Below are 25,601 nucleotides of genomic sequence, written 5' to 3'. Positions count from 1 at the left end.
GTCCTGCTGGAAGAGTCCATTGCCCTGTGAGTGCATGATGACCATGAAGGGATGCAAATGGTTTGCAAGGATGGACACATAACCTGGACTGTTCAGAGATGCATCTAGCCATACCAGAGGTCCAACATGTGCCAGTTGAACATGCCCCAGACCAATACCGACCATCATCCACCTGCCTGAACAGTTCCTTGTTGACATGATGGATGCATAGCTTCATGTGATTTTTGCCAGATACCACCCTCCTGTCTGCTCGAAATTACTAGAAATGGGACTCATCAGACCAGGAGACCCACCTCCAATTATCCAAGGTCCAGTGCCGACGTTCTTTTGCCCAGTTGAGGCGTAGAGTTCTGTGTCGTGGTGTTAGCGATGGGACTCTGGTGGGTCAGTGGCTCCCATAACCTATTGCGGTTAATGGTTGCCTGGTGGTCTTGGTGGAGATGTTTCTGGCACCTCCCTTTGAAGTCGGTGGTGATTTGTGCCACAGTCAATCTCCGGTTGGCTGAAACAAGGTGAGACAGACATCAATGGCCACAGGTGGTAGATGACTTTCATCAACCGGTGAAATACCACCACTTTGCTTATTGGAGGCGTGAAGTGGTGAAACCCATGTTTAGTCTCTAGAGCAAAGTTTCCGGCACCCCCCTCCCCCCCATACTTCTCCTTCAACCTATGCACGGTACTAAGTACTATAGGTTTTGATACCTTTCGTGTTTGGGGTTTTCATAAAAAAAAACAAAAAAAAACACCTTTCTCCACCCACAGCGCTGTCCACGAAGAGATGTTATTCAAGAAATGCCATATTCCTTTCTTGATACTGTCGAACAGGGATAGTGGAATTTCTGTACCACCTCTCTGTGATAGTGACTCATACGTCGGGCACCCACTTTCAAAGTCAGTTAACTCACGATATTTGTCCATACTGACATCGAATTACCGTCTACATGAATGCAGTGATGCAGCATACCTATATAGCTGGCAATTGATGGGTTTGTCCACTAGCGAGAGGGAGTGACAGCACCATGTTGCCCGGGAACCAGGTGTCCCACGAATTCTGTCCTTTCAGTGTATACGCTCTGGCTGCCTCCCTCAAAATTATTGGGTATATGCCATCAACTCCAGGAGCCTTGCTTGTCTTTAGGCTCGAAAATTTTCTAAATAAACGGTCATATGTAATTTCAAAATCACTAATTTCATATGGCTCAGCCTCGGTCACATGGCCTCTCCTTATCATAAAGGATCTGTCATTAGTAAAGACAAATGTGAGGTACCTATTCAGTACATCAGCTTGTTTATCTACAACTTTTCCCCACTCGGTACACAAGGGTGTCTGATCTGATTTGTTTTATTCCTCTTTGTAGTTGCAAACATGAAAATTTTTTCATGTATTTTTACTTTCTTAGCCGGCGCCTCCGTAGCCAGGTGGGAAGGAGCAGCAGTGCGTAGCACACGCTTCTTGATTAGACCGGGGTTCGAGCCCGTCATCACCAAATACGGAGGATGTGGAAAGGTTAAGGAATGACCACCGCATATCCTGGAGCAATATGGCCTTAGTTGCTAATGCTCCTAAAAACCAAACAACAACAACAACAACTTTCTTAGCCAGTGCTTCCTCATATGCAACCTTGGCCTCCCTACCTCTACAACTTTTTCGTGATATATAGTTTTCTGCTCAATTAGACCAGCCAGCTCTGTATTCATCCACTTCAGCATCATTCTCATGCAATATTTTCTTAATGGAATATGTGCATTCATGGTGTGTGCGGTTTTTGTTTTAAAGGTATTCCATAATTCAGATGTATTTGCCCTCCCTCCAATCCACCTAATGAATAGATGCATGTAGTGCCTTAAACTTAGTCCCCCTTTTCTGAAATTAAAACCTGTGCCTTTACCTTTAAATACATCTTCGAACTAACGACTGCACAGTAGTTCCACCTGCTAATTGTTCCTGTACTTTAAGCCTTGTGATGTCATCTGATTTGTGAGTAATGATGAGGTGAAGAATATGTCACCCCTAGTACTTTCTCAGACATCCTTGTACAAATAATATAGTTTATTAAAAAAATTTGTTCCCCAAGGTGGGTTTTCCTGCCACTTATTCCAATCAATTACAGGCCGTTGAAATCATCTGTGATAAGATTCACTCTTGATTGCCCATTCCATCTGCATATAGAGACTCTTGTTGTACTATTTGCAATCTGCTGGTCTGTAGATTACTCCCACTCTCATTATACTTTTGCTTCCAACTAACTCACATCACATAGCTTCCGTGCAGAAGTAACTTTTGAGTTAGCAGAAGCTTTTTTTGCACTCAGGCTGCTTTTGATAAGAAGCATGACCCCATCATCCCTTCTATCTTTCCTAAATATATTGGGTATATGCCAACAGTTCCTTGTTGACATGACAGATGCATAGCTTCATGCGGTTTTCGTCAGATACCCACCCTCCTGTCTGCTCGAAATTACTGGAAATGGGACTCATCAGACCAGGAGACCCATCTCCAATCATCCAAGGTCCATATTTATACATGCCATAGTGGAGCTTGTCATCTGCAATTTTCAGGTGGCACTGTTTCTGTTTGCTCTATTATGTCAGCATTAGTTTGAAGTTATAGTTTGCTACCCCGACACACCACAGTAAGTTATTTAGGCTTGTTTTTCTAGCTTTATCATTCTACTCATTTTAAATGTTACTACCTTCAGAGTGTCTTGCCAGCATTGGCTGGTGTAGCAACAAATAAGAATTCTTGAAGTGAATGCAAGCATTATGTTGACCCATATCATCTGATAAACACGGATGTATATTACTCTTCTTCCCCCTAACTAGCAGTTTCCCTGAACCCATAAGGTATCGTTAACGATACTGGCAAAAACCCTTGCACCTTTGTTCAAATGAATACCATCTCTACTCCCACTTGCAGTAGAAAGAAATAGATTCTTTCTACCTACAAGTGTGGGCCATGCTGATAAAAATTTACCCCATAGTCTTGCAGATTCCTTCAAGTCTTGAATTAATTCACAAGGCTTTCAGCATATAATTCCTCCTATTGTGTCTGGGCAGAATTGCAGACACATACACATTATGACCTAACTCGCAGCATTTTTTCAGCATGGTCCTATATTTATCCAACAAATGGCTAAGTCTTGTTTGTTTAATATTGTTGGTCCCCACATGAATAACAATGCTCTCTTTACCCCCTCTTAAAATCTGACAATATGTTGGTAACATCATAAATTGTTTCTCCCTAGTTCTGGTCCATCTATCTTTATTACCCTTTTCCCTGACAATAGAATTCCCCAATAAAACTAAATCTCCTTAAACCAGAGCATTACACACGTGAATATTCCTTTTTGGGACCTGAACTGGGGGTGCATCACTTGGCAGGTCAAAAATATTTGAGTCTAAGTCGCAATGCCCTTGGACTTCATATGGTAAGTGGATCTTGTAACAACCGTTATTTATGTAAAATTTGAAATTAAGAAAGATTTCAAAACTTTAACTTACAATATATTACCGAATTTAAATTAATCAAGTACAGTAGACATTCAGAATAATGGCACCTTCGGGGATTCAAGGTGCTGTTATTTCGATTTTTCTGTTATCTAGAAAGTTTTATTTTTAATCTATTTAATGTAGAAATAATGAGGCTAAATAAGAAATAGAGATTAAGAATGCAATTTTTTAAACTGTGCATAAAAAAACATAAACATGTTGGTGATCCAATTATATTCTGTCATTAATACACTCTTACTTACACCCTGGTCTATTTTCTTTATTATATCAAGTTTAGTTTGTGCTGCTAGCACAGTGGTATCGTCACCATCCTCCCCACACCTGGTGGAAAAAGGCCTGGGTTCGAAACCAGTCAATGACGTGAGTTTATGGGCTTTTTTCATTCCTGGCTGAGTTAGTCAGTCTCAGGTGTAGTTAGCAAGGTGTTTTCCCCAGAAACTGGGGTTTTTCATCCAGAAAAACAGGGAGATCGACCAGAGAACACATGCAATTTACAGACAATACATAGGGGTATATGAATTAACTTTCCAGGTAACCCTAATGTAATAGTTTGGATTATATCAAGTTTGTTAATAAGCTTTAATGTTGTTCTTCTTTTCTTCTCTGTATGAGGTTTATTAAATTTAGGAGCCATAGTGAAGGGTTTTTAATTTAAAATAAATGTAAAACAGTGGTATAATCCGTGATATCAGTGCAGAATTCACTTTCAAAATGGCGAATGTAAACAGATAGTAATCACGTGACTTGCACTCTTTTTTTTTTCAGCACTGCAAGAGATCTGCGCTATATGTAAATATCTGATCTCAATGTGCAGTTAGCTTGAATGTTCCGTTATTTGGGGTGCCATTATTTCAACAGTCTACTGTATTACAGAAATTAAATTGTACACCAGAACTTTATCTGCTAGTGAAGTTAAAATAGATTTAAAAATTACAGAAATAAAATCCAGACATCGTCATCATGAACTTGGTCCGGCTTAGGTCTTTTAAGACCTGTTCCGTTGTAGCTCTTGGAAGTGGTCTTGATCTCGCCATCGTTGTCTTGGTCGACCAACATCTCTCTTGCCTGTAGGTTTATAATTAAAGGCTAATTTTGGGATCCGGTCTGGGTTCATTCTATCTATGTGGCTCATCCATTTTTCCTGATACCTTTTTATGTTATTTACTATGTTATCTACTTTTAATTTCTCGCAGATATCTAAATTTCTTTGGTGGTCTAGTTTTGTAAAGCCTAATAATGGTCTTAAAAATCTCATTTGTGCTGCTTCTAGTTTGTGTGCATCTTTCTTATTTATGACCCAAGTCTCACAGCTGTAGAAGAGGGCTGGTTTCAAAGTGATGTTGTGCAGTTGTAATTTTGTTTCAGTTGTCGTTTGTTTTCCGAAGTGTCGTTTAATCGTTCCATTCATTTTATTATATTTTTGTAGTTTAGTGTGGATGTCTCTCCGTTCATTTGATATTAAATTTCCCAAATAGGTGAAGTCAGATATTTGTTCTATTATTTTATCATCAATAACAATTTTGACTCTTTGTATGTTTTTTCCACATAATCCCATTGATTTTGTTTTTGAGGTGGAGATATTCATCTTGTACTTTTTACATATTTTATTAAGTTAATTTGCTGCTATATTTAGTTCATCTTCGTATTTTGCAATTATTACTTGATCATCAACATATGGGCCCCAGGTGCCAAGCGATTTATTAGTGACTAAGCGATTCCCAGCAATATATAGAGCGTTCTAAAAAATATACAAGTTTCTTTAATTTTCATCGTTAAATTCCCTTTATTTTTTGTGAAACAGCTCTTTATCTTACAATCAGTAAGTGAAGACACAGAAAGGAAACTCACCTTTCTTATTTTTTCTCTTATACTCACTTTTACTAATCTAACTTACACAGCCGCTTGGTCACTAAGAGGCACTGCTCTTGCCTCCATGTGGCGGGGCTGTTAACCTGGGAGAGGAAAGTAACGTTCCCAGGGCCAAAAGAGCAAACATGAGTAGTAAAATAACTACTAGTATTATAGGGCTTCAAGAGAAAGCTCTACCAAGTAGTGAAACAGAAAACACCAAATCAAAGAGACAGAAGACATATGGACCCACCAAAAATACCAATATTCATTGTCATACATGCGACAGGAGATCAGACATTAGGATGTATGTCTCTGTTTGTTATTCAGAAAACATTAGAGGGTCTAGTAGGATCTCCCAAGTCAGTTTGACGGCTGAGATCCGGAGACATACTAGTGGAAACAGAAAATCCCAAACACTCCCAGAAGTTACTTTCAACAACAATTTTTGGATGAATGCCAGTAGTTGTAACACCACACAACACACTGAATTCTTCCAGAGGGGTGATTTCAGAGTGGGACCTCTTAAATGTGTCAGAGGAAGAGCTCACAGAAGGTGGTGGTATGGTTGTTTATTGGCACATTAGCTGCTATGGCTATAGTGCGCCTATTCGTAGTTATATCAGAAAATAATTAAGAACGTAGCAATTAAAATTCATTCCAGTTCTGAAAGCTATTCATAAAAGATTATACACTCTAATTTGTTTCAGAAAGCAAAAAAGTTCCTTAATATTTGCCTCCTCTCCTATGATATGATGTAGTGTCAATGGTTCTTGAAGATTAGCCAGATTTTGAAGTGTTGAAGTATGATGTGGTTGATATGGGCAGTCAATCAAAATATGTTTGACTGTTAGATGTTGAGAGCAGTGTGAACACTGAGGAGGATCATTGCCGGTGAGTAAATGGAGGTGAGTCAGATGGGTATGCCCTATTCTTATCCGTGCGAGTACCACTTCTCGCCGAACTGGTTGAGTGCATGAGTGCCATAATTTTGGGTCCTGTTTCAATTGAAAAAGTTTGTTATTTGTTTCTTTATGCCATAGCTCTGCCCACTGTGCATGGTAAGCTGTTTGAATTATGATATTATAATCAGATGCTGGAATGAAGACAGAGGTTAAGTCTAAGGTTGATGGATTTTTAGCAGATCTATCAGCTAGTTCATTTCCTTTTATGCCCGAATGTGCCGGAATCCAGCAAAACTTCACTAGTTGTTGACTGTGATCAATTTGCAATAGCAAACTCCTGATTTTCGTTAAAATATGATTCTTTTGAGAGGGATTCTGCATTGCTCTAATTGAGCTGAGAGAGTCAGTGTAAACTATATATTTTGCAGACGGGTGTAGAGTCAAATTTTCTAGAGCTAATTGTATTGCATACAGTTCTGCTGAAAAGTTGCTATACTCAGGTGGAAGAGAAGCTGATATGATAGCCGAGGGAAACACTGCTGCTGCTCCAATAGTTGAAAGAGATTTAGAACCATCCGTATATACCGGCAAGAAGTCAGCACAGCTTTGAAGATGGCTAGCATGGAGTTGTTGCACATTCAGTGTCGGTAGGCGATTCTTTCCCCATTGTAGAAAATAAGTATCACAGGTCAGTTGAGGAAAGGGGGTCCACGGTGGATGAGAGTAATTCTTTATCTGTTGCCTATTGTGAAGAGGAACATTCCAGTTCTGAGCTCACAGAAGAATTAAGAAGCCAAGGAGTTACAGGAGTGAAGAGAATTAATATCCGAAGGGATGGAAATGTAATTCCAACAAGAACCCTTATCATAACATTTAATACTCCAAAACCTCCAGCAATAATCAAAGCAGGATATCTGAACTGCCAAGTATGACAGTACATACCAAATCTACTGCATTGTTACAAATGTCAGAAATTTGGACATTCACAAATGGCATGCAGAAACTCAGCAACCTGTGCAAAATGTGATTCTAAAGAACACGAGACTACAGTTTGCTCTGCCAACATCTTGAAATGTACAAACTGTAAAGGGGAACACCCAGCCTACTCAAAAACGTGTGAAAAATGGAAACAAGAGAAACTAATTCAGAAATACAAAACAGAACACAACACAACATACCAAGAAGCAAGGAGAATAATACAGCCACGACCTACAAACAAGCCAACATATGCACAAGCAGTAATCCAATATAAATCAGAAGTTCAAACTGAAATTTCCATGATGCCAAAAGAATCATCTACTGGATTGAAGGCACAGAAACAGAAGAAAACAGTGAATACCTCAATTTCTCTTCACAAAATCAGCATCACAACGAAAACCGACCTAAACTTATAAACACCAAAGAAACCGAATAGATGGAAATAGGAAAAATAAACACAACGGAAGAACCAGTATTAGAAATTTTCACAGAAGAAGATATGGACATGGACCGGCCAAACTATCCTAAAAAAGATAAGACAAAACATAAGAATGCTCCACTTCGGAAGCAACCTGGAAGCCCTAGAAAAACCAAATAATGGATCAGTTCATCCAGTGGAACTGTAGAGGACTACGTGCCAATTACGACGATGTCCAGTATTTAATAACACAACATACGCCAATATGCTTTTGTCTACAAGAGACATACCTTAGACAACAAGACACCCTTTCAGTGAAAATTATAGAATGTATAGGAAAGTCAGATTAAGAGAAAGGTCAACACATGCAGGAGTAGCCATCTTAGTCCACAACCACATACCAACCGAGCACATTCCTTTAAACAGCAATATAGAAGCGATAGCGGTAAGAATAACACTGAAATTTAGGGTAACCATCTGTTCAGTGTACCTTTCACCAAGACCAGATATACCAGTTGAGGAAATAGACCAACTAATCTCCCTCCCAACTCCCATCACCTTTCTGTATAATGGGAGACCTGAATGGGCATAGTCAACTGTGGGGAAACTGATATCAACAGACGAGGACAGATAATAGAAAGAATAATAGACCATCATAACCTTTCTCTACTCAATAATGGCAAACATACGTATTTTCATTTTCCTAGTTGTACAACCTCAGCAATAGATCTAACTATATGCACGCCTTCCCTTCTACCAGAATTAAAGTGGCAAGTAACAGAAAACCCATACAGCAGTGACCACTACCCAGTAATCACCATAGTAACCAGAAACCCTCCTTGCCATCCAAACAGACCACCCTGCTGGAAAATAGAAAAGGGTAACTGGGAAAAATTTAGAGAACTGGCAATATTTAATCCACAAATCATCCAAGAAACATCAGTCGATGACGCTCTGAAGCACATCACAGATACCTTAATACAGGCAGCCGAACAAACAATACCCACAACCTCAACCCATTTTCCGTTGCACCCAAAATCCTGGTGGGACGAAGATTGCATGAAAACAAGAAGACAACAAAACAAAGCTTGGAATAAGTTCTGGAGATATCCTACAACGGATAATCTGATAAAATTTAAGCAAGCACGAGCACTAGCTAGGTATACACGGAAACAAGCCAGAAAAACTTCCTGGATCCAGTTTACTTCCTCTATAAATAGAACAACAAACACAAAAATAATATGGAATAAAATAGGAAAAATGAATGGGAAGTATAAAAACCAACCATCCCTAGTATTACATTGGAATGGAGAAAGCATTACCGAACCATCAGAGATAGCTAATATATTAGGTGAAACGTTTGCTAAAGTATCGTCAAAACAATCCTACACTACTGAATTTTTGACCTATAAGGAGAAAACGGAAAAAAACAATTAATTTTAATACTAAAAGGATTGAATCCTACAACCAACCAACCAATTACAATACATGAATTACGTCAAGCAGTATCACAAACAAAACCAAGTGCAGTTGGACCAGACAACATACACTATGTGATATGCTTAAACACCTAAAGCAGAAAGAGATAGAAAACCTCCTTCAACTGTACAACTGCATATTTCTAGAAAACCAATATCCTGAAGCGTGGCATCACGCAATAGTATTAGCTTTCCAAAAACCCAATAAAGATCAGAAGGCCCCAAACAACTATCGTCCAATAGCCCTCACAAGCTGCTTAAGCAAAGTACTAGAGAAGATCGTCAACAAAAGATTAGTCTGGTTTTTTGAGACAACTAAGTGGTTCACCAATATGCAGTGTGGGTTTAGACACAATCGATCCACATTAGATCACCTTGTACAAATAGAAGCAGATATAAGAGATGCATTTATAACCTCAAAGCATATGGTTACTGTATTTTTTGATATAGAAAAGGCCTATGACACAGCATGGAGACACGGTATATTACAAGATATCCACAATGCAGGACTCAGAGGACATTCACCACTATTCATTCAAAATTTCATGAAAAATAGAACATTTCAAGTTAGAGTACAAAACACCATGTCAAAATCATATAAACAAGAAGAAGGAGTTCCCCAAGGGTCTGTCCTGAGTGCCATACTATTCTCCATAAAAATAAATAGCATCACAAAACAACTACCACCCACAGTGTCATATGCACTATATGTAGATGACTTCAGTATTTCATATCAAGCACAGAACATGGGAACAATAGAAAGAAAACTACAATGTGCAATTAACAACGTCAGTCATTGGGCCCAGAAAAACGGGTTTAGAATATCAAAAGAAAAAACAGTCCGCGTACATTTCTGTAGGAAACAAAATTTACACTCTGAACCTGAACTAATATTGCAAGGTAACACAATACCAGTTAAACAAAGTGTAAAATTTCTTGGACTTATTCTAGACAACAAGTTGACCTTTGTAGAACATATAAAAGAACTACGAATAAAATGTATGAAACAACTTAATATTCTTAAAGTCTTAACAACAACATCTTGGGGGGGCAGACCGTTATACCCTGCTCAACTTGTATAAAGCACTAGTAAGGTCAAAAATAGATTGAGCACCGGTTTATGCAGCAAGAAAGAGCCCTCAAATGGCTAGATCCGATTCACCATAGTGCAATACGAATAGCAACAGGAGCTTTCCGCACATCCCCTATATACAGTCTCTATACAGAGGCTAATGAATCACCACTGTTCCTGAGGAGAGAACAGTTGTCACTGCTGTATGCTTACAGGATAAGACCCATAAGAGACCATCCGACTTGGACAACTTTATTCTCACCAAAATGGGAAAACATATAAGAACCTCAAAAGAGCAAACCAGCCCCTAGGCATCAGACTACAGGAGCTACTGATAACACATGATCTCAAAATAGATAACGTTGCAAACCAAGAAGGACATATAGATCCACCATGGATAAACCATACTACAGCTTATGAACTCCTCACACAAAACTGGAATGAAAATAATTTATCAGACAGCAACTTTCAACAACTGCATGCAGCACATAGAATGCAATATCCCAATCACATACCAATATATACAGACGGATCAAAATCAGAGAACCATGTAGGAGCAGCAGCAGTATTCCCAGATGTTACATTGTCACGCCAACTCCCAAAAAGAATGCAGTGTCTACACTGCAGAATTAGTAGCAGTTCAGATAGCCCTGGAGCATTTCAGAACCACCTACCACCTGAGAACAGTAATATACTGTGATTCATTAAGTGTAATCCAAGCCGTACAAAACACAAGCAATATAACCCATCCAGTACTCTGGAAAATTAAACAGATACTAACAGGCTTCACAAATAAAAAACAAGAGATACTTTTCTGCTGGATACCAGGACACAAAGGGATAAAAGGAAATGAAGAAGCGGATAGAATTGCAAAATCAACCACTAACCTTCAAGAACAATATTTCACAGTTCCACATAAGGACTATAAGTCAATCGTTAAAAATTGCTGTCTAACCCAATGGCAAGAACACTGGCAAAAACAAACATGAAATAAATTATATGAAATAAAACCAAAAGTTGAGCACTGGAAAACGAGCATAAGGAAATCAAGGAGAGAAGAAGTTGTTCTGACCAGATTGTGGATAAGCCATACACATTTCACAAATGGTTAGTCGACCGGGCCAGCCGAGTGGTTAAAGTACTGCCCGGCAACCCAAAGGTCGCGGGTTCGATTCCCGCCTCGGGCTTGGATCAAAGTACTGTAAAAACCTTGGGAGGTGCAATATGGCCACAGAAGCCGATGCGCCAACAACTACCAAATCAAAAAAAAAAAAAAAAAAAACAAATGGTTATCTATTACGTGCAAAAGAACCCCCAAGATGCCAAGTATGCAATACTATCCAAACAGTTAAACATATACTTATAGAATGCCCAACATATGAAAGTGATCGACACTGAATTTTTTCATCATTATATAAAGGAAACCAAAACATCACCCTTAAAGATCTTATAGGTGACAAAGAACACGTCAGCTATTTTTAGATTCATACAAACAATCAACATATACCATCTGCTGTAAATAATAGTATAATACCACAGAAACAGTTAATCTTGTACATTTGAACAAGATTTATGAACTGGCGCACTATGATCTTCGTTGTCGATGCGCCAATAAACACCAAAACATCATCAGCATATAATATATTTTGGATTTTATTCCTGTTGTTCAACTGTATTCCGTTGTTAATTGCTTGTTTCCATTCTTTTAGAATTTTATTGATGTAGATATTAAATAAATTTGGTGATAGTCCACATCCTTGTTTGACTCCTTTATTGGTGTTAATTGGGTCTGATAGTTGGCCATTAGAATATTTTATGCAGACTTTTGAGTTTTTATATAGGCTTTGCATTGCTTTCCGGAGTTGGGTTGGGATATTTTCTTCATGTAGAATCTGGCAAAGTTTTTCCCGGATTACATTGTTGTATGCTTTTTCAAAAACCAAACATTAAAAAAATAAATTATCTACCAGACATCTGATGATACCCTTCAGTTATCATACTGTGGCCACCTAAAACACATCTGCTCTCTTCAACTGCCTACAGGAGAATATCTTATCTTCTCCCCACCCACCCACCCCATTCTGAGCAGCATCCTGTTGAGATAACTCTTCATAAAAAAATGGCAGGTTATACACATGCTTTTTTTTAAGCATTAATTTTGTCTTACAAAATCAAAATATGAAACTGAAATTATTCATTTCCTGAGTAGGTTTCTGGACTGTATATGCACATGACCTGGAGTGAATTTTTTTCAGGTAATTTGGTAGTTTGCAAAAATTGAAAAATTGTGTTATTGTTATTGTGCAGTGCAATTCTTTTAAATAAATATTAATTTTTGCATAATTTGTCTCTATATCCAAACATTAGACTAAAATTAAAATTTCAAAATTTTGTTATTAAAAAATCATAAAAAAAAAAAAACTAGGTTGTTGTTACTTCTTTTTTTTTTTTTTTGTGGCAGTGTCCTCTACATTTATACCGGTATTTAGTTCAACATCTAAATCTCAATTACTGAAAATTTCTTTGATTTAGGATTGTGTAAGCTCATATCACCTTGAACCCTATTGAAAGAGTATGCCATCCTATGCTGATTTTTTTGAAAATCACCATAGAGAGCTACCTTAAATATAAAAATAGCTACTGTTACTTCTAAACAGAATAGATGGATGGCAGTGCATCACTGTAGAATTTCAAGAGAATATATTTGTATACATGTAATTTGTTGTACAGCATTGAAAACAACTTTCAGAATATAATGTACACGTTGGCACTAATGATATTAAGAGTAGGAGACCGGCGGAATTACTTAACAAGTACAGGTCACTGATGAAAAAAAGCCATGAATTAGGGTTGAATTTGAAAGTGTCTGCAATTCTGCCCAGACACGATAGGAGGGAGTATATGATGAGAGCCCTGTCGATCAATTCGGCCCTGGAAGGATTGTGCAAGGCTCAAGGGGTAGAATTTTTTTCCAGCCTGGTCTGTACTTGTTAACAGGAGAGACTGCTTCTACAGGGATGGGATACACTTAAATAGAAAGGGTGCAAGAATGTTTGCTGATGCTATCGAGGCAGTGTTAGGTGGGTCGGAAAACTGCTAGATTGGGGGGATACAAGGACTAATAGATTAACAGTAGACACTGGCAGAGGAGAAAGTGATTCTTGCACTCCTTCTATTGAGCAGCAGCCTGGAAAATAATACGCAGGATATTTCAGAGATTGCTGGGAATCATGGGGGTTTAAGTGAACACATGGGTTGTGTTAGGGTGGCTAAGATTTGTTGTTGTTTGGTTTTTAGGAGCATTAGCAACTAAGGCCATATTGCTCCGGGATATGCGGTGGTCATTCCCTAACCTTTCCGCATCCTCCATATTTGGTGGCGACGGGCTCGAACCCCGGTCTAATCAAGAAGTGTGTGCTATGCACTGCTGCTCCTTCCCACCTGGCTACGGAGGCGCCACGGTGGCTAAGAGGAAGAGCAGGTGCATGTATACTTGCATGTACACCAATGCTAGGAGTTTAGTAGATGAATTTGAGGTATTGCTCAAAACTTCAAAGGCAGATATTGTTGGGATTTCGGAGACGTGGTGTCACACAGATATAAGGAATGCAGAACTGGAATTTGGGGAGTACAATGTCTACAGAAAGGATAGACAGGATAGGAAGGGAGGAGGGGTTATGCTATTAGTTAAGAAACACACAAAATCGAAGGAAGTGAAGCCAGTCGACATCGCTGCACAGTGCAGTGTCGAGTCAGTTTGGTGTGACATAAGCATTGGGAGATCAAAATTGAGAGTAGGAGTGTGCTATAGGCCTAATGACTCTGATGAGTATAATAAGAAACTGTACAGGGAAATAGAGTTGGCCAGTAAATCAGAGAGTCTCATAATGGGGGATTTTAATTTCCCAGATATTGATTGGAATTTGTGGGTTGGTCACTCACACACTAGCAAGGCTTTTTTGGATTTATTGGATGATTGTTTTCTACATCAGCATGTTCGGGAGGCAACTAGAGGGAGTAATACTCTTAATTTGATTATCAGTAGTGATTCTTCATGCATTAAGAATCTGCAGATAAATGAACCACTAGGTGGCAGTGATCACAGTGTTCTGAAGTGGGAGTTACTCAAAGAGGTAACTACCATTAGGGGTAAACAGAAGGGGTATTGCTTTCGTAAAGGCGACTACGATGGACTGAGACAGTATTTAAATTCTATACAGTGGGATCAACTGATGATGTTACCAACAGCAAATTCAAAATGGGAAGCATTCAAAGAACTTATCTTGGAAGCTACTAGGCTTTACATACCAACTAAGAAATATTGTTCAAGGTTTAGGCCTAAATGGATGTCAGATGAACTAATGAGGCATATGGCAGAGAAGAAAAATGCATGGGATACATACAAATTAACACGTGACACAGAAGCCTATGATAGATACAAGTTGATCTGTAACCAAGTTACAAAGGAGGTTAGGCAGGCGAAGGCAGATTACGAGAGATCCTTGGCAAGGGATGCGAAGAAAAACAGCAAAGAGTTCTTTACTTATGTAAACTCTAGAGGGAAGGGGATGAATCAGATTGGTCCACTTGATATCGATGGGTCAACTGTTGATGACCCTGCTCAGGTAGCTAACAAACTAAATGAATATTTTGCATCGACATTCACACATGAGGAGTTATTCAGCGAGGTGAATGCCAGAGGTGTATTCAACTCTAGCAGTAAGCTAAAGAATCTTGTAATAACTGAGAGTAAAGTGGAGGAGAAATTGTTGAAGATAAACACAAGAAAGGCACCTGGGGTGGATGGGATCTATCCAGTTATATTAAAGGAGGCAGCAAAGGAAGTAAGCAAACCCTTAGGCATAATTATGAGAGCTTCCTTGGACTCAGGGGAGGTACCCATGGACTGGAGATGTGCAAATGTGACCCCAATTCACAAGGGAGGATCAAAGGCTGACACAAGTAATTATAGACCTGTGAGTTTAACTTCTGTTCCTGGAAAATTAATGGAGGCACTGGTTAAAGAAGCACTGCAGGATCATGTAGACAAGACTTCAGTTATAGCTTGGACACAGCATGGTTTTGTTAAGGGGAAGTCTTTCCTGACCAGTTTTATTGGATACTATGATGCAGTCACAAAAGAACTGGATGCAGGGAATAACTTTGATACTATATACTTGGATCTTAGAAAGGCTTTTGATACTGTTGCACATGGAAGACTGCTGCACAAATTGGAGCAGTGTGGCATTGGAGGCAAATTGCTGCTATGGATGAAGGGGATGGTTGGGGGGGGTTGAAGACAGAGAGTGGTAATTAATGGACACTGCTCATCATGGATAATGTTATTAGTGGAGTCCCTCAGGGTTCAGTATTGGGTCCTTTGCCGACCGGGCTAGCCGGGTAGGTAAACTGCCTGCCTAGCAATCCAAATCTCGCGGGTTCGATTCACGCCTCGGGCTGAATATCACAATGGTGCCGAACCAACCGGTTGGTTGGATATCCCGGCCACGATACACGAAGGAAGCAAGAAAAAAACTGGTTCCTTCGTGTATTGATCACATCATACGAAATATACATATATATATATATATATATATATAATAATATAATATATAAAAGATAGTATTAAAGAGTAAAAACAGAAAACATCAGAGAGTTAAATAAACTGGATATGGCAAATGCACCGAAGCGCGCAAAGCAGCAGCAACGGATGCAAATGTAAATATATGTATATTTTAATTAATATGATAAATAAAAGTAAAGATGGCAGTTCGAAACTCCGGAAAGCTTAAAAAATTACATCAAAACGTCAAAAGAAAGTTACGATAGCCTACATCAGATAAAGGCGGGAAAAATTTACTAAATACAGAACTCCGAAACGGGGAATAAAATATGAAAAATTAATAAATAATGAAATCTGATGTCAGCAAAATAAATATTGATGCTAAATCAGGTATTTCATCGGGGGACTACACCTGACATAGCATCAACGGACTGCGTTTCCATACTTGCCCATAGTTATGCAAGAGAAAATTTATAAATGTAAATAAACAAATATAAAAAAAAAAAAAAAAAAACGAAAAGGTATCTCTTACAAAGTATGGACAAGGTAGTCCCTACGCAGTATTATAATGAAAATATAATTAAGAGAAAAGGGTGAATATTATAAAAAGTAGAAGATTAAAAATATTATACCTGAAAATGGCGACGCGAAACTACATGAGGTCAAAACGATAGCTGCAAACAAAATAAATAAAACAGCTACTAACGAAAAAATAGATGACTAGTGACCTCTGTAATCAGTTTTTAAGACAGTATTTTAAATATACAGAATAAGGTGAAATTTAGGTAGATAAGAAGAAATGTGGCGAGAAGTGTACCAGAGAGGACCATATATATAAAAAAATAAATAAATAAAACGGGAGAGGCTGTGGTTTTAAGCTAAGCATCGCGCAAAGCAGCAGATGGCTAAAACTTAAATTAATATAAATAGTGCATTAAAACCAATAGAGATAACAGAATGATAAAAATTGTTTGGACAAACAAATGCACCAAAGCGCGCAAAGCAGCAGCAAAGGATGCAGATGTATATAAAATAATATAAATGCCAATGCAAGCAACACTAAAGGCCACAAGGAAAAAATAGATTAACTAGAGAATAAAGATTGAAGCCAGCAAATGGCAAACCGGAGTTAAAAACAAGACCATATAAAGACTGAATAACAGAGATGGGTGTAATTTAAAGAACAGTATCGCTCAAAGCAGCAGATAACTAATTCTTAAATTGATATAATAATATAATATATAAAAGATAGTATTAAAGAGTAAAAACAGAAAACATCAGAGAGTTAAATAAACTGGATATGACAAATGCACCGAAGCGCGCAAAGCAGCAGCAACGGATGCAAATGTAAATATATGTATATTTTAATTAATATGATAAATAAAAGTAAAGATGGCAGTTCGAAACTCCGGAAAGCTTAAAAAATTACATCAAAACGTCAAAAGAAAGTTACGATAGCCTACATCAGATAAAGGCGGGAAAAATTTACTAAATACAGAACTCCGAAACGGGGAATAAAATATGAAAAATTAATAAATAATGAAATCTGATGTCAGCAAAATAATCATTCTGTTATCTCTATTGGTTTTAATGCACTATTTATATTAATTTAAGTTTTAGCCATCTGCTGCTTTGCACGATGCTAAGCTTAAAACCACAGCCTCTCCCGTTTTATTTATTTATTTTTTTATATATATGGTCCTCTCTGGTACACTTCTCGCCACATTTCTTCTTATCTACCTAAATTTCACCTTATTCTGTATATTTAAAATACTGTCTTAAAAACTGATTACAGAGGTCACTAGTCATCTATTTTTTCGTTAGTAGCTGTTTTATTTATTTTGTTTGCAGCTATCGTTTTGACCTCATGTAGTTTCGCGTCGCCATTTTCAGGTATAATATTTTTAATCTTCTACTTTTTATAATATTCACCCTTTTCTCTTAATTATATTTTCATTATAATACTGCGTAGGGACTACCTTGTCCATACTTTGTAAGAGATACCTTTTCGTTTTTTTTTTTTTTTTTTTATATTTGTTTATTTACATTTATAAATTTTCTCTTGCATAACTATGGGCAAGTATGGAAACGCAGTCCGTTGATGCTATGTCAGGTGTAGTCCCCCGATGAAATACCTGATTTAGCATCAATATTTATTTTGCTGACATCAGATTTCATTAATTTTTCCCGCCTTTATCTGATGTAGGCTATCGTAACTTTCTTTTGACGTTTTGATGTAATTTTTTAAGCTTTCCGGAGTTTCGAATTGCCATCTTTACTTTTATTTATCATATTAATTAAAAAATATATATATATATATATATATATATATATATATATATATATATATAGGGTCCTTTATTGTTTTCTGTATTTATAAATGATATTGATGATGGTATATCAAGCTTAATGTCCAAGTTTGCAGACGATACAAAGGTTGGCAGGGTTGTCAAGGACACTACTGACACTATGCTGCTGCAACAGGATCTGGAAAGGTTGAGCAGATGGGCTGAGAGGTGGCAAATGAAGTTTAACATTGACAAATGTAAAGTACTATATATGGGAAACAGCAACCCCAGAGCAACGTATCAACTCTGTGGTACTACACTGACAGTGGTAGAGAATGAAAGAGACCTGGGGGTGGTGGTGCAGGCAGATATGAAGTTCTCTGAGCAGTGCAGACGGGCTGCAAGAATAGCTCATGGTGTATTGTCAATGATATATAGGAATTTTTCTAGCAGGGATAAGGAGGTGATTGTATAAGGCAATGGTCAGGCCACACCTAGAGTACTGTATACAGGCCTGGAGGCCTCATTTCAAGAAGGATGTAGAGCTGCTGGAACGAGTACAGAGAAGGGCAACAAGATTAGTGAATGGAACAAAGGGGTGCTCTTATGAAGAAAGGCTTAAGTTTTGCGAATTACAGTGTCTGGAGACTAGGCACCAGCGAGGTGATCTGATAGAGGTGTACAAAGCCTTGAATGGTTTGAGCATGCTCAATGCTGATGGGATTCTTCCTCTTGCTCAGAATAATCACCTGAGAGGGCATAAATTCAAATTGAGGAAAGACAGATGTAGGATAGATGTGCGGAAATTTGCCTTTAGCCAGCGGGTGGTTGGTAGGTGGAACAGACTTCCATCCCTTGTCGTGGAAGTTGATAGCCTAAATAAGTTTAAGGCTCAGCTGGATAGGTATTTCGAACGAACAGAGGGGTGAAGTGGAAGTGGTTATTTTTTATTTATTTATTTTACTTTATTTTTTTTTTTGGCTTGATGCTGCATAAGCTTGCTTTCTTGCATCAAATGCCAATGCTAATGCTAATATGTTCATATTTCTTTGAAATATGAATATATTTAAAATGAAGAAGGGTATATGTACATACTCACATGAAAAAGGGTATATATACATACTTTCAAAACAGTTAAAATTAACCTTTTTTTTTGAATAGCATAGGAAGACATATAGATGGTGATAAAAAATTAAATTTCGTAATATACTCATTCTTTATGCTAAATGCCATAAGAAATGCAAGTACAGTGATTCCGGTTATTTGGGCCACCGGTTAATCGGGGCAGCCATTCTGGGGCAAATCTTAAAAAACCGAAACCAATCGAGAAAATAGCCAGGATTTATTTTGGCATGCCGTTTAATCGGGGCAGGAGACTGCAGCACTGGAGATTACCCTACGATTGTCTCTGACTGTACCATGTGGTTCGGTCGAAATCCTGGAGGTCACAACCATAAATCAATAAAAACAATTAGCAGTCACCTGTTTAGTGAAAGTGAAATCTATCATAAATGGACAGTAAACTCGATCTTACTGAATTTATGATAATACCAACAGCTGGAATTCTGTGGGTTATTTTGATGAAATGTGTTTACACTTTCATGAAATCTTCAATCATATAAAAAAATTAATTTTCAGATCTCTTCATTCCTATTTTTAAAGCTTTGTAACTCATTACTCCGTTCTCACTTGCACGTATTGTGTTTTGCCGTGTTCTTTGTTATTGATTGCTTATCTTTTGACTGTTTTAAATTTTAACCCCCCTGCCCACAAATGTCAGTGAACAGAAATATCAACTATTTCGTATATACATATTACAGTACATATTAATTATTCTGATTATCACATATCATTTAATTTTTTAATTGGTAAGATAAAGGGTAAATTTGTGCTTAATATATCTTTGCTTTTATAGCCTGTGGATAATATTCCTCCTATTTTCACTAATTATAATCGCTGTTTAATAGAATTAAAATTCAATTCACAAATATGATCACAATGACCGGCGCTTACTGCACATCGTATAGTGAACGGTACTTTACTATGTTGAGTTCGTTGTTGTTGTTTGGTTTTTAGGAGTATTAGCAACTAAGGCCATATTGCTCCGGGGATATGCGGTAGTCATTCCCTGACCTTTCCGCATCCTCCGTATTTGGTGGATGATATAATAATATAATATATAAAAGGCTCAAAAGTCACTAGCTCAAACCCCGGTCTAATCAAGAAGCGTGTGCTACGCACTGCCGCTCCTGCCCACCTGGCTACGGAGGCACCTTGAGTTCGTCGTAACGTGATTTGATTGTACAGTGAACCAATTGTAAAGCGGGGGGGGGGGTATATTGTATTAACTATTTACGTGAAACTTCGGATAATTGGGGCAGCCGCTTAATCGGGCTAAAATGCACTAGTCCCGATGTGTCCCAAATAACCGGAATGGACTGTAATTTATATTGCAAATATTAGTACTTTGTGTGCAGAACCACTGGATTGTTCTGTTATTTACTGCTGATCATAACTCTTCCTCCTCTGGGACCCTTAATTTTTTACTATGTTACATTTTTAATTTTGTGTTTTATTTATTTTTTCTCTTGGGTTGTAGTTTATTTTTAGTTTCCTAGGTTGCTGTTGTAGTATCCCCCCCCCCAAGAATGCTCATAACTTAAGGCACTACAATACACTACAATTTTCTGCATACAGAGAAATGTTAATATTTAAAATATCCATTAATGTAGAGACAGCATTTTGTTAATGACTGAGAATATACATTTCAATTTAGTTAATTCCCTGTTTTTTAGTTTCAGGTCTATTATTCAATATATTGATGACCAGTTTGAAAGGTTTTTGCGTGATGAAAGCGGTCTGAATCGGCGTAATATTACAGATAGCCGTGTGCACTGCTGTTTTTATTTCATCTCTCCATTTGGCCATGGTTTTAAGCCTTTAGACATTGAATTCATGAGGCAGTTGCATAGCAAAGTCAATATTGTGCCAGTGATTGCTAAAGCCGATGCACTAACAAAGAAAGAAATGATGCAATTGAAAAAGAGGGTAAGGTTTAGTTGCTTTAAATTAAGTATTTTAGTAATTTATTTGATTTAATTATTAACTAATCTTAATAAACATTCAAAATTTATTTATTTTTAACTTTGGAGGGAAACTTGCAGGGTCAGCCTTACGTGAATTTTAACAATTTCATACACATTATTCACTCCATCCATACAGCTAGACTTCTCATTACCTTTTATAAAAAAGAAGCATTTTCTTTAATTATTCTTAAATTCCAGAAATCCCAGTCAATTACCATACAAACAGGAAAAATGCAGGATCACTGTGAAATGTTACTAAGCCTTTTAATTTTATTTCTGTGTAAACAAGTGTGAGTTGCTCTCGCTGTGGTACTTCATAAAAGACTTGCCTCACTGACTTGATTTTTCTATCATGTGATGTCGGCTACAGGCAAGCATGCATAGGCTGATTCACTCTACTAAGACTCCCTACGATATCTATGAAGATATGATGTGCAAAGGTTAAAAAGTGCACTGTGCATAATGGATTAAAAAAAAAAAAAAGAGAGAGAAAGAATTATTATACAGTCTTTCTTCAGTTTGTCTTGTATCTACTGACATCTGCTAACAAAATTTCAAGGAAATTCATCTATTGGCAGCCACATTATAAATTCAAAAAGTAGAAAATGTAGGTCTCAAGTAGAAAACAGTATATTGTGCACTGGATTGCATTACTCACATAGAGTTGATTTTTTTTTAAAACAGTATTACCACCTCACTTCTTTTGGACGTGTATTAAAAACACACACACACACACACACACATATTGGCAGTCACCACTTTCCAGAAGTTAAAAACTTCTGAAAAGTGGTGTCTAAACTTAAATCTCTGCATCCATTTTATTTTGCATATAGAAGAAAACAAAAAGGTGCATGCTACTCATAACGGGGATTGTTTTTTGAAAATTCTATTGTTACAAAATCTGTGATATATATTTGACTTAATAAAAAAATTTCAGGAAAAATTATATATTTGATGCTGTGTGATAAATTCCCAAGAACTGGTCAAAATGGAATAAATAAAAAAAGAGCTAATTACTAAATTATTCACAAAATACTTTACTTTCGTGAACTAGATACAGTGGAACCTTGTTAATACAAAGTTCAAGGGACCTAAATTTTCATGTTTTGTAATAATGAGGTCCCCCCAAAAGTGTCAAAATTTTACCTTTTTTTTTTTTTTTTTGGTACATACTGTATGTCTAAGAATAATAATAATATCATCAAAAATAAATTAATAAAATAATAAAAATAAAACAAAAACAAAAGCCTTGTCTAACAATACAGTAATAGGAATAACATATTTTTTAAAGATTTTATTTGTAAGATAAACTAAGAGAAAAGCAATATTAATGGAAATGAAAATATTGTACAGTATACATTTTGATATATACAATATTTTAGTATCACAGTAAAAAGAATTACAATCTTAATATAAAAGGAGACATACAGACCATTAACTGGCCCCGAGTGCCAAGCGAGTGATTATAGCGATTTCTGAGTGATTTCCAAGCATTTTTCGTAAAGAGCGGCAGATACTTATAGTATTATTTTTCATTTTTTACAGAGTTATTTAATTTTGCATTTCTAAAGTAAAGAAGCTAGCGTACCTAACAGAAAGGAAAGACACCTTTCTTCTTGTACATAGGACTAACTTACTAACGCACAAACAAATAACCTTACTTTATCGCTTGGTCACTGGTTGCACCGCTCCTGCCTCCACATGGCGGGGCTGGAAGCCTGGAAGAAGAAAGACACCCTCCCAGGGCAAAAAGGAGCAACGATGGACAAAAATAAACAGTCCTCATGTGGATCTTATGATTCAGAACTAGACAAGCATAATCCAGATCATGATGACACAAACGTATCCCATGCTAAGAGACAAAAAAAAAAAGAAGGAACGGATAAGACCACTCCTCTCTTTCTAATACTACACTCCTCCACAGACCAACCATTGAGTAAGCTGTCCCCATTTTTGATACAGAAATGTTTTGAAAATGTGGCTGGCCCTCCAAAAATGGTTCGGCGATTAAGATCCGGAGATTTATTAATCAAAATGACCGAACATAGACATGCTGAGAGGCTATTAAAAGTATCTACTTTTGGTGGAATTCCCACGAAGATTATCCCACATGCCACCTTAAACTCCTCTAAAGGGGTAATATCAGAGTGGGATCTATTAAACATCAGAGGATGAGCTTGTGCATGAACTAAGAGATCAAAACGTGGTACAAGCCAAAAGAATTGTTATTAAAAGAGATGGAGAGCCTGCCCCCACACGGACGGTGATACTAACATTCAAAACACCAAATCTATCTACTTCTATTAAAGATGGTTATCTTAGATGCCAAGTAAGACCATACATTCCAAATCCAGTCCAGTACTTTAAGTGCCAAAAATTTGGTCATTCCCAAGCTGTCTGCAGAGGTGTAGCCACTTGTGCTAACTGCGGATCAAAAGAGCATACACACAAACTGTAACACTGAAATGCAAATTTGTCCTAACTGCCATGGTAACCACTCTGCCTTCTCTAAGGAATGCCCTCAATGGAAAAGAGAAAAGAATATTCAAAAATATAAGATTGAGCAGAAAGTATCCTATCAAGAAGTTAAAAAACATTTTGCAGTACCTGCTAAGTCACCTACATATGCTTCAGTTACCCAACGGCTACGCTCAGTAGAAACTCACTGACTGCTCAGTCCTCCAAATATCTCAATATCTGGTTGGGCTAAATCACTCCTCTCCTCATCAAAGGAAAAACCTATTCCGAAATATGCTACTCTAGAAGCAAATACTCCTGTAACAATACCTCTGGATAAGAAGCCTAATGAGCAACCAAATGAACGAGCCAAGATCCCTGAAAGAATCAACACCACTAAATTTATATCCGATACCATGGATATTGATGAAAAGATAGATGAAGATCATTCAATTCTTGAGATTCATCCAGAGGATGACATTGACATGGGTAGGTCAATCTTCCCAAAAGAAGAAAAAGCGAAAGTAGACAAGCGCAAACAAGATGACCTCTACGATCTCCTAAGTGAATATAAGCCTGTTGCAACATGCATACAAGAAACAAACCTGACAAATGCAGTATCTATAACAATCAAACACTTCATCATGCATAGAAAAGATAAACTGCTCTAATGCAGCACACAGAGGAGTAGCGCTGTTAGTAAACTCTTCAATTCCCTCCAGACCTCTTCCCTTGCAAACACCGTTGGAGGCAATTGCAACCCGTATCACCATTGGCACGACAATAACATTAGTCTCATTGTATCTGTCACCAAACCACGCTTACGCCCTTGCTGATTTAGATGACCTAGTAGGACAAATACCCACTCCTTTCTGTATTCTGGATGACTGGAATGGCCATAACCCCCTATGGGGTTCTCAACAACTTGACTGCAGAGGACAAATAATTGAGAAATTCTTGGATAAACACAATCTAACTATTTTAAACACCAGTGATCACACATATGTTCATGTACCATCTGGTTCAAGCGCTGCCATTGATCTAACCGTATGTTCTCCAACAATATTTCCTCTCATAGACTGGACAGTTACTGACAAACCTCCTGGTAGTGATCACTTTCCAATCATCTGTAATTTCTGTACAAGTTTTCCTCCGCTGAACAGCATTAGAACAATTTGGAAATTTGACAAGGCCAACTGGGCTAAATATCAAGAAGTAGTAGTAGTGGCATGTGATGCAAGAAAGCAAATGTATGAGCTTATGCAGCATCAGCCAAAAAAAAAAAAAAAAAAAATCACACCATTCCCTCCAAATGCCTGTCCAGTTCCTCCTTAAATTTATTCAACCTATCAACTTCCACAATGACAGACGGAAGTTTGTTCCAGCAATTAACTACCCGCTGGCTAAAGGCAAATTTCCGCACATCTATTCTACATCTGTCCTTTCTTAATTTGAATTTATGCCCCCTTAGGTTCGTAATCTGAACAAGTGGAAGGATCCCATCAGAATTCAGCATGTGAACCCATTCAAGGCCCTATACACCTCAATCAGATCACCGTGCAGGTGCCTAGTCTCCAGCCACTGCAATTTGCAGAACTTAAGCCTCTCTTGATAAGAGGATCCCTTCATTCCCGTCACCAATCTTGTTGCCCTTCTCTGTACACGCTCAAGTAAATCTACATCCTTCCTAAAATGAGGCCTCCAGACCTGTACGCAGTACTCAAGGCGTGGCCTGACCATTGCCTTATACAGAGGGATAATCACCTCCTTTTCCCTGCTAGCAAAATTCCTATATATCATTGACAAAACCCGTGACCTGCCCTGGCAGCCTGTCTGCATTGCTCAGAAAACTTCATATCTGACTGCACAATTACTCCAAGGTCTTTTTCATTTTCTACCACCTTAAGTGTAATACCACACAGTTGGTACGTTTCTCTGGGGTTACTTCTACCCATATGCAGTACTTTGCATTTGTCAAGGTTAAACTTCAGTTGC

General features: G+C 37.7%; 1 protein-coding gene across 1 annotated transcript in view; it reads left to right on the top strand.

Annotated features, from left to right (window-relative positions):
* The window catches only part of Septin1 (Septin 1), a 178,489-nt gene that overhangs the window by 74,936 nt on the left and 77,952 nt on the right, over positions 1-25,601 (top strand). Inside the window, exon 5 of the mRNA XM_090384445.1 lies at positions 20,859-21,111. Within this exon, the coding sequence (XP_090240571.1) occupies positions 20,859-21,111 (253 nt within the window). The remainder of the gene's footprint in view (positions 1-20,858; positions 21,112-25,601) is intronic.

This window comes from Mastigoproctus giganteus, chromosome 1 (assembly GCF_048544385.1).
Source record: "Mastigoproctus giganteus isolate SK-2022 chromosome 1, ASM4854438v1, whole genome shotgun sequence".
NCBI lineage: Eukaryota > Metazoa > Arthropoda > Arachnida > Uropygi > Thelyphonidae > Mastigoproctus > Mastigoproctus giganteus.
The sequence above is the reverse complement of the archived record's forward strand: the minus strand, read 5'-3'. Positions and strand labels throughout refer to the sequence as shown.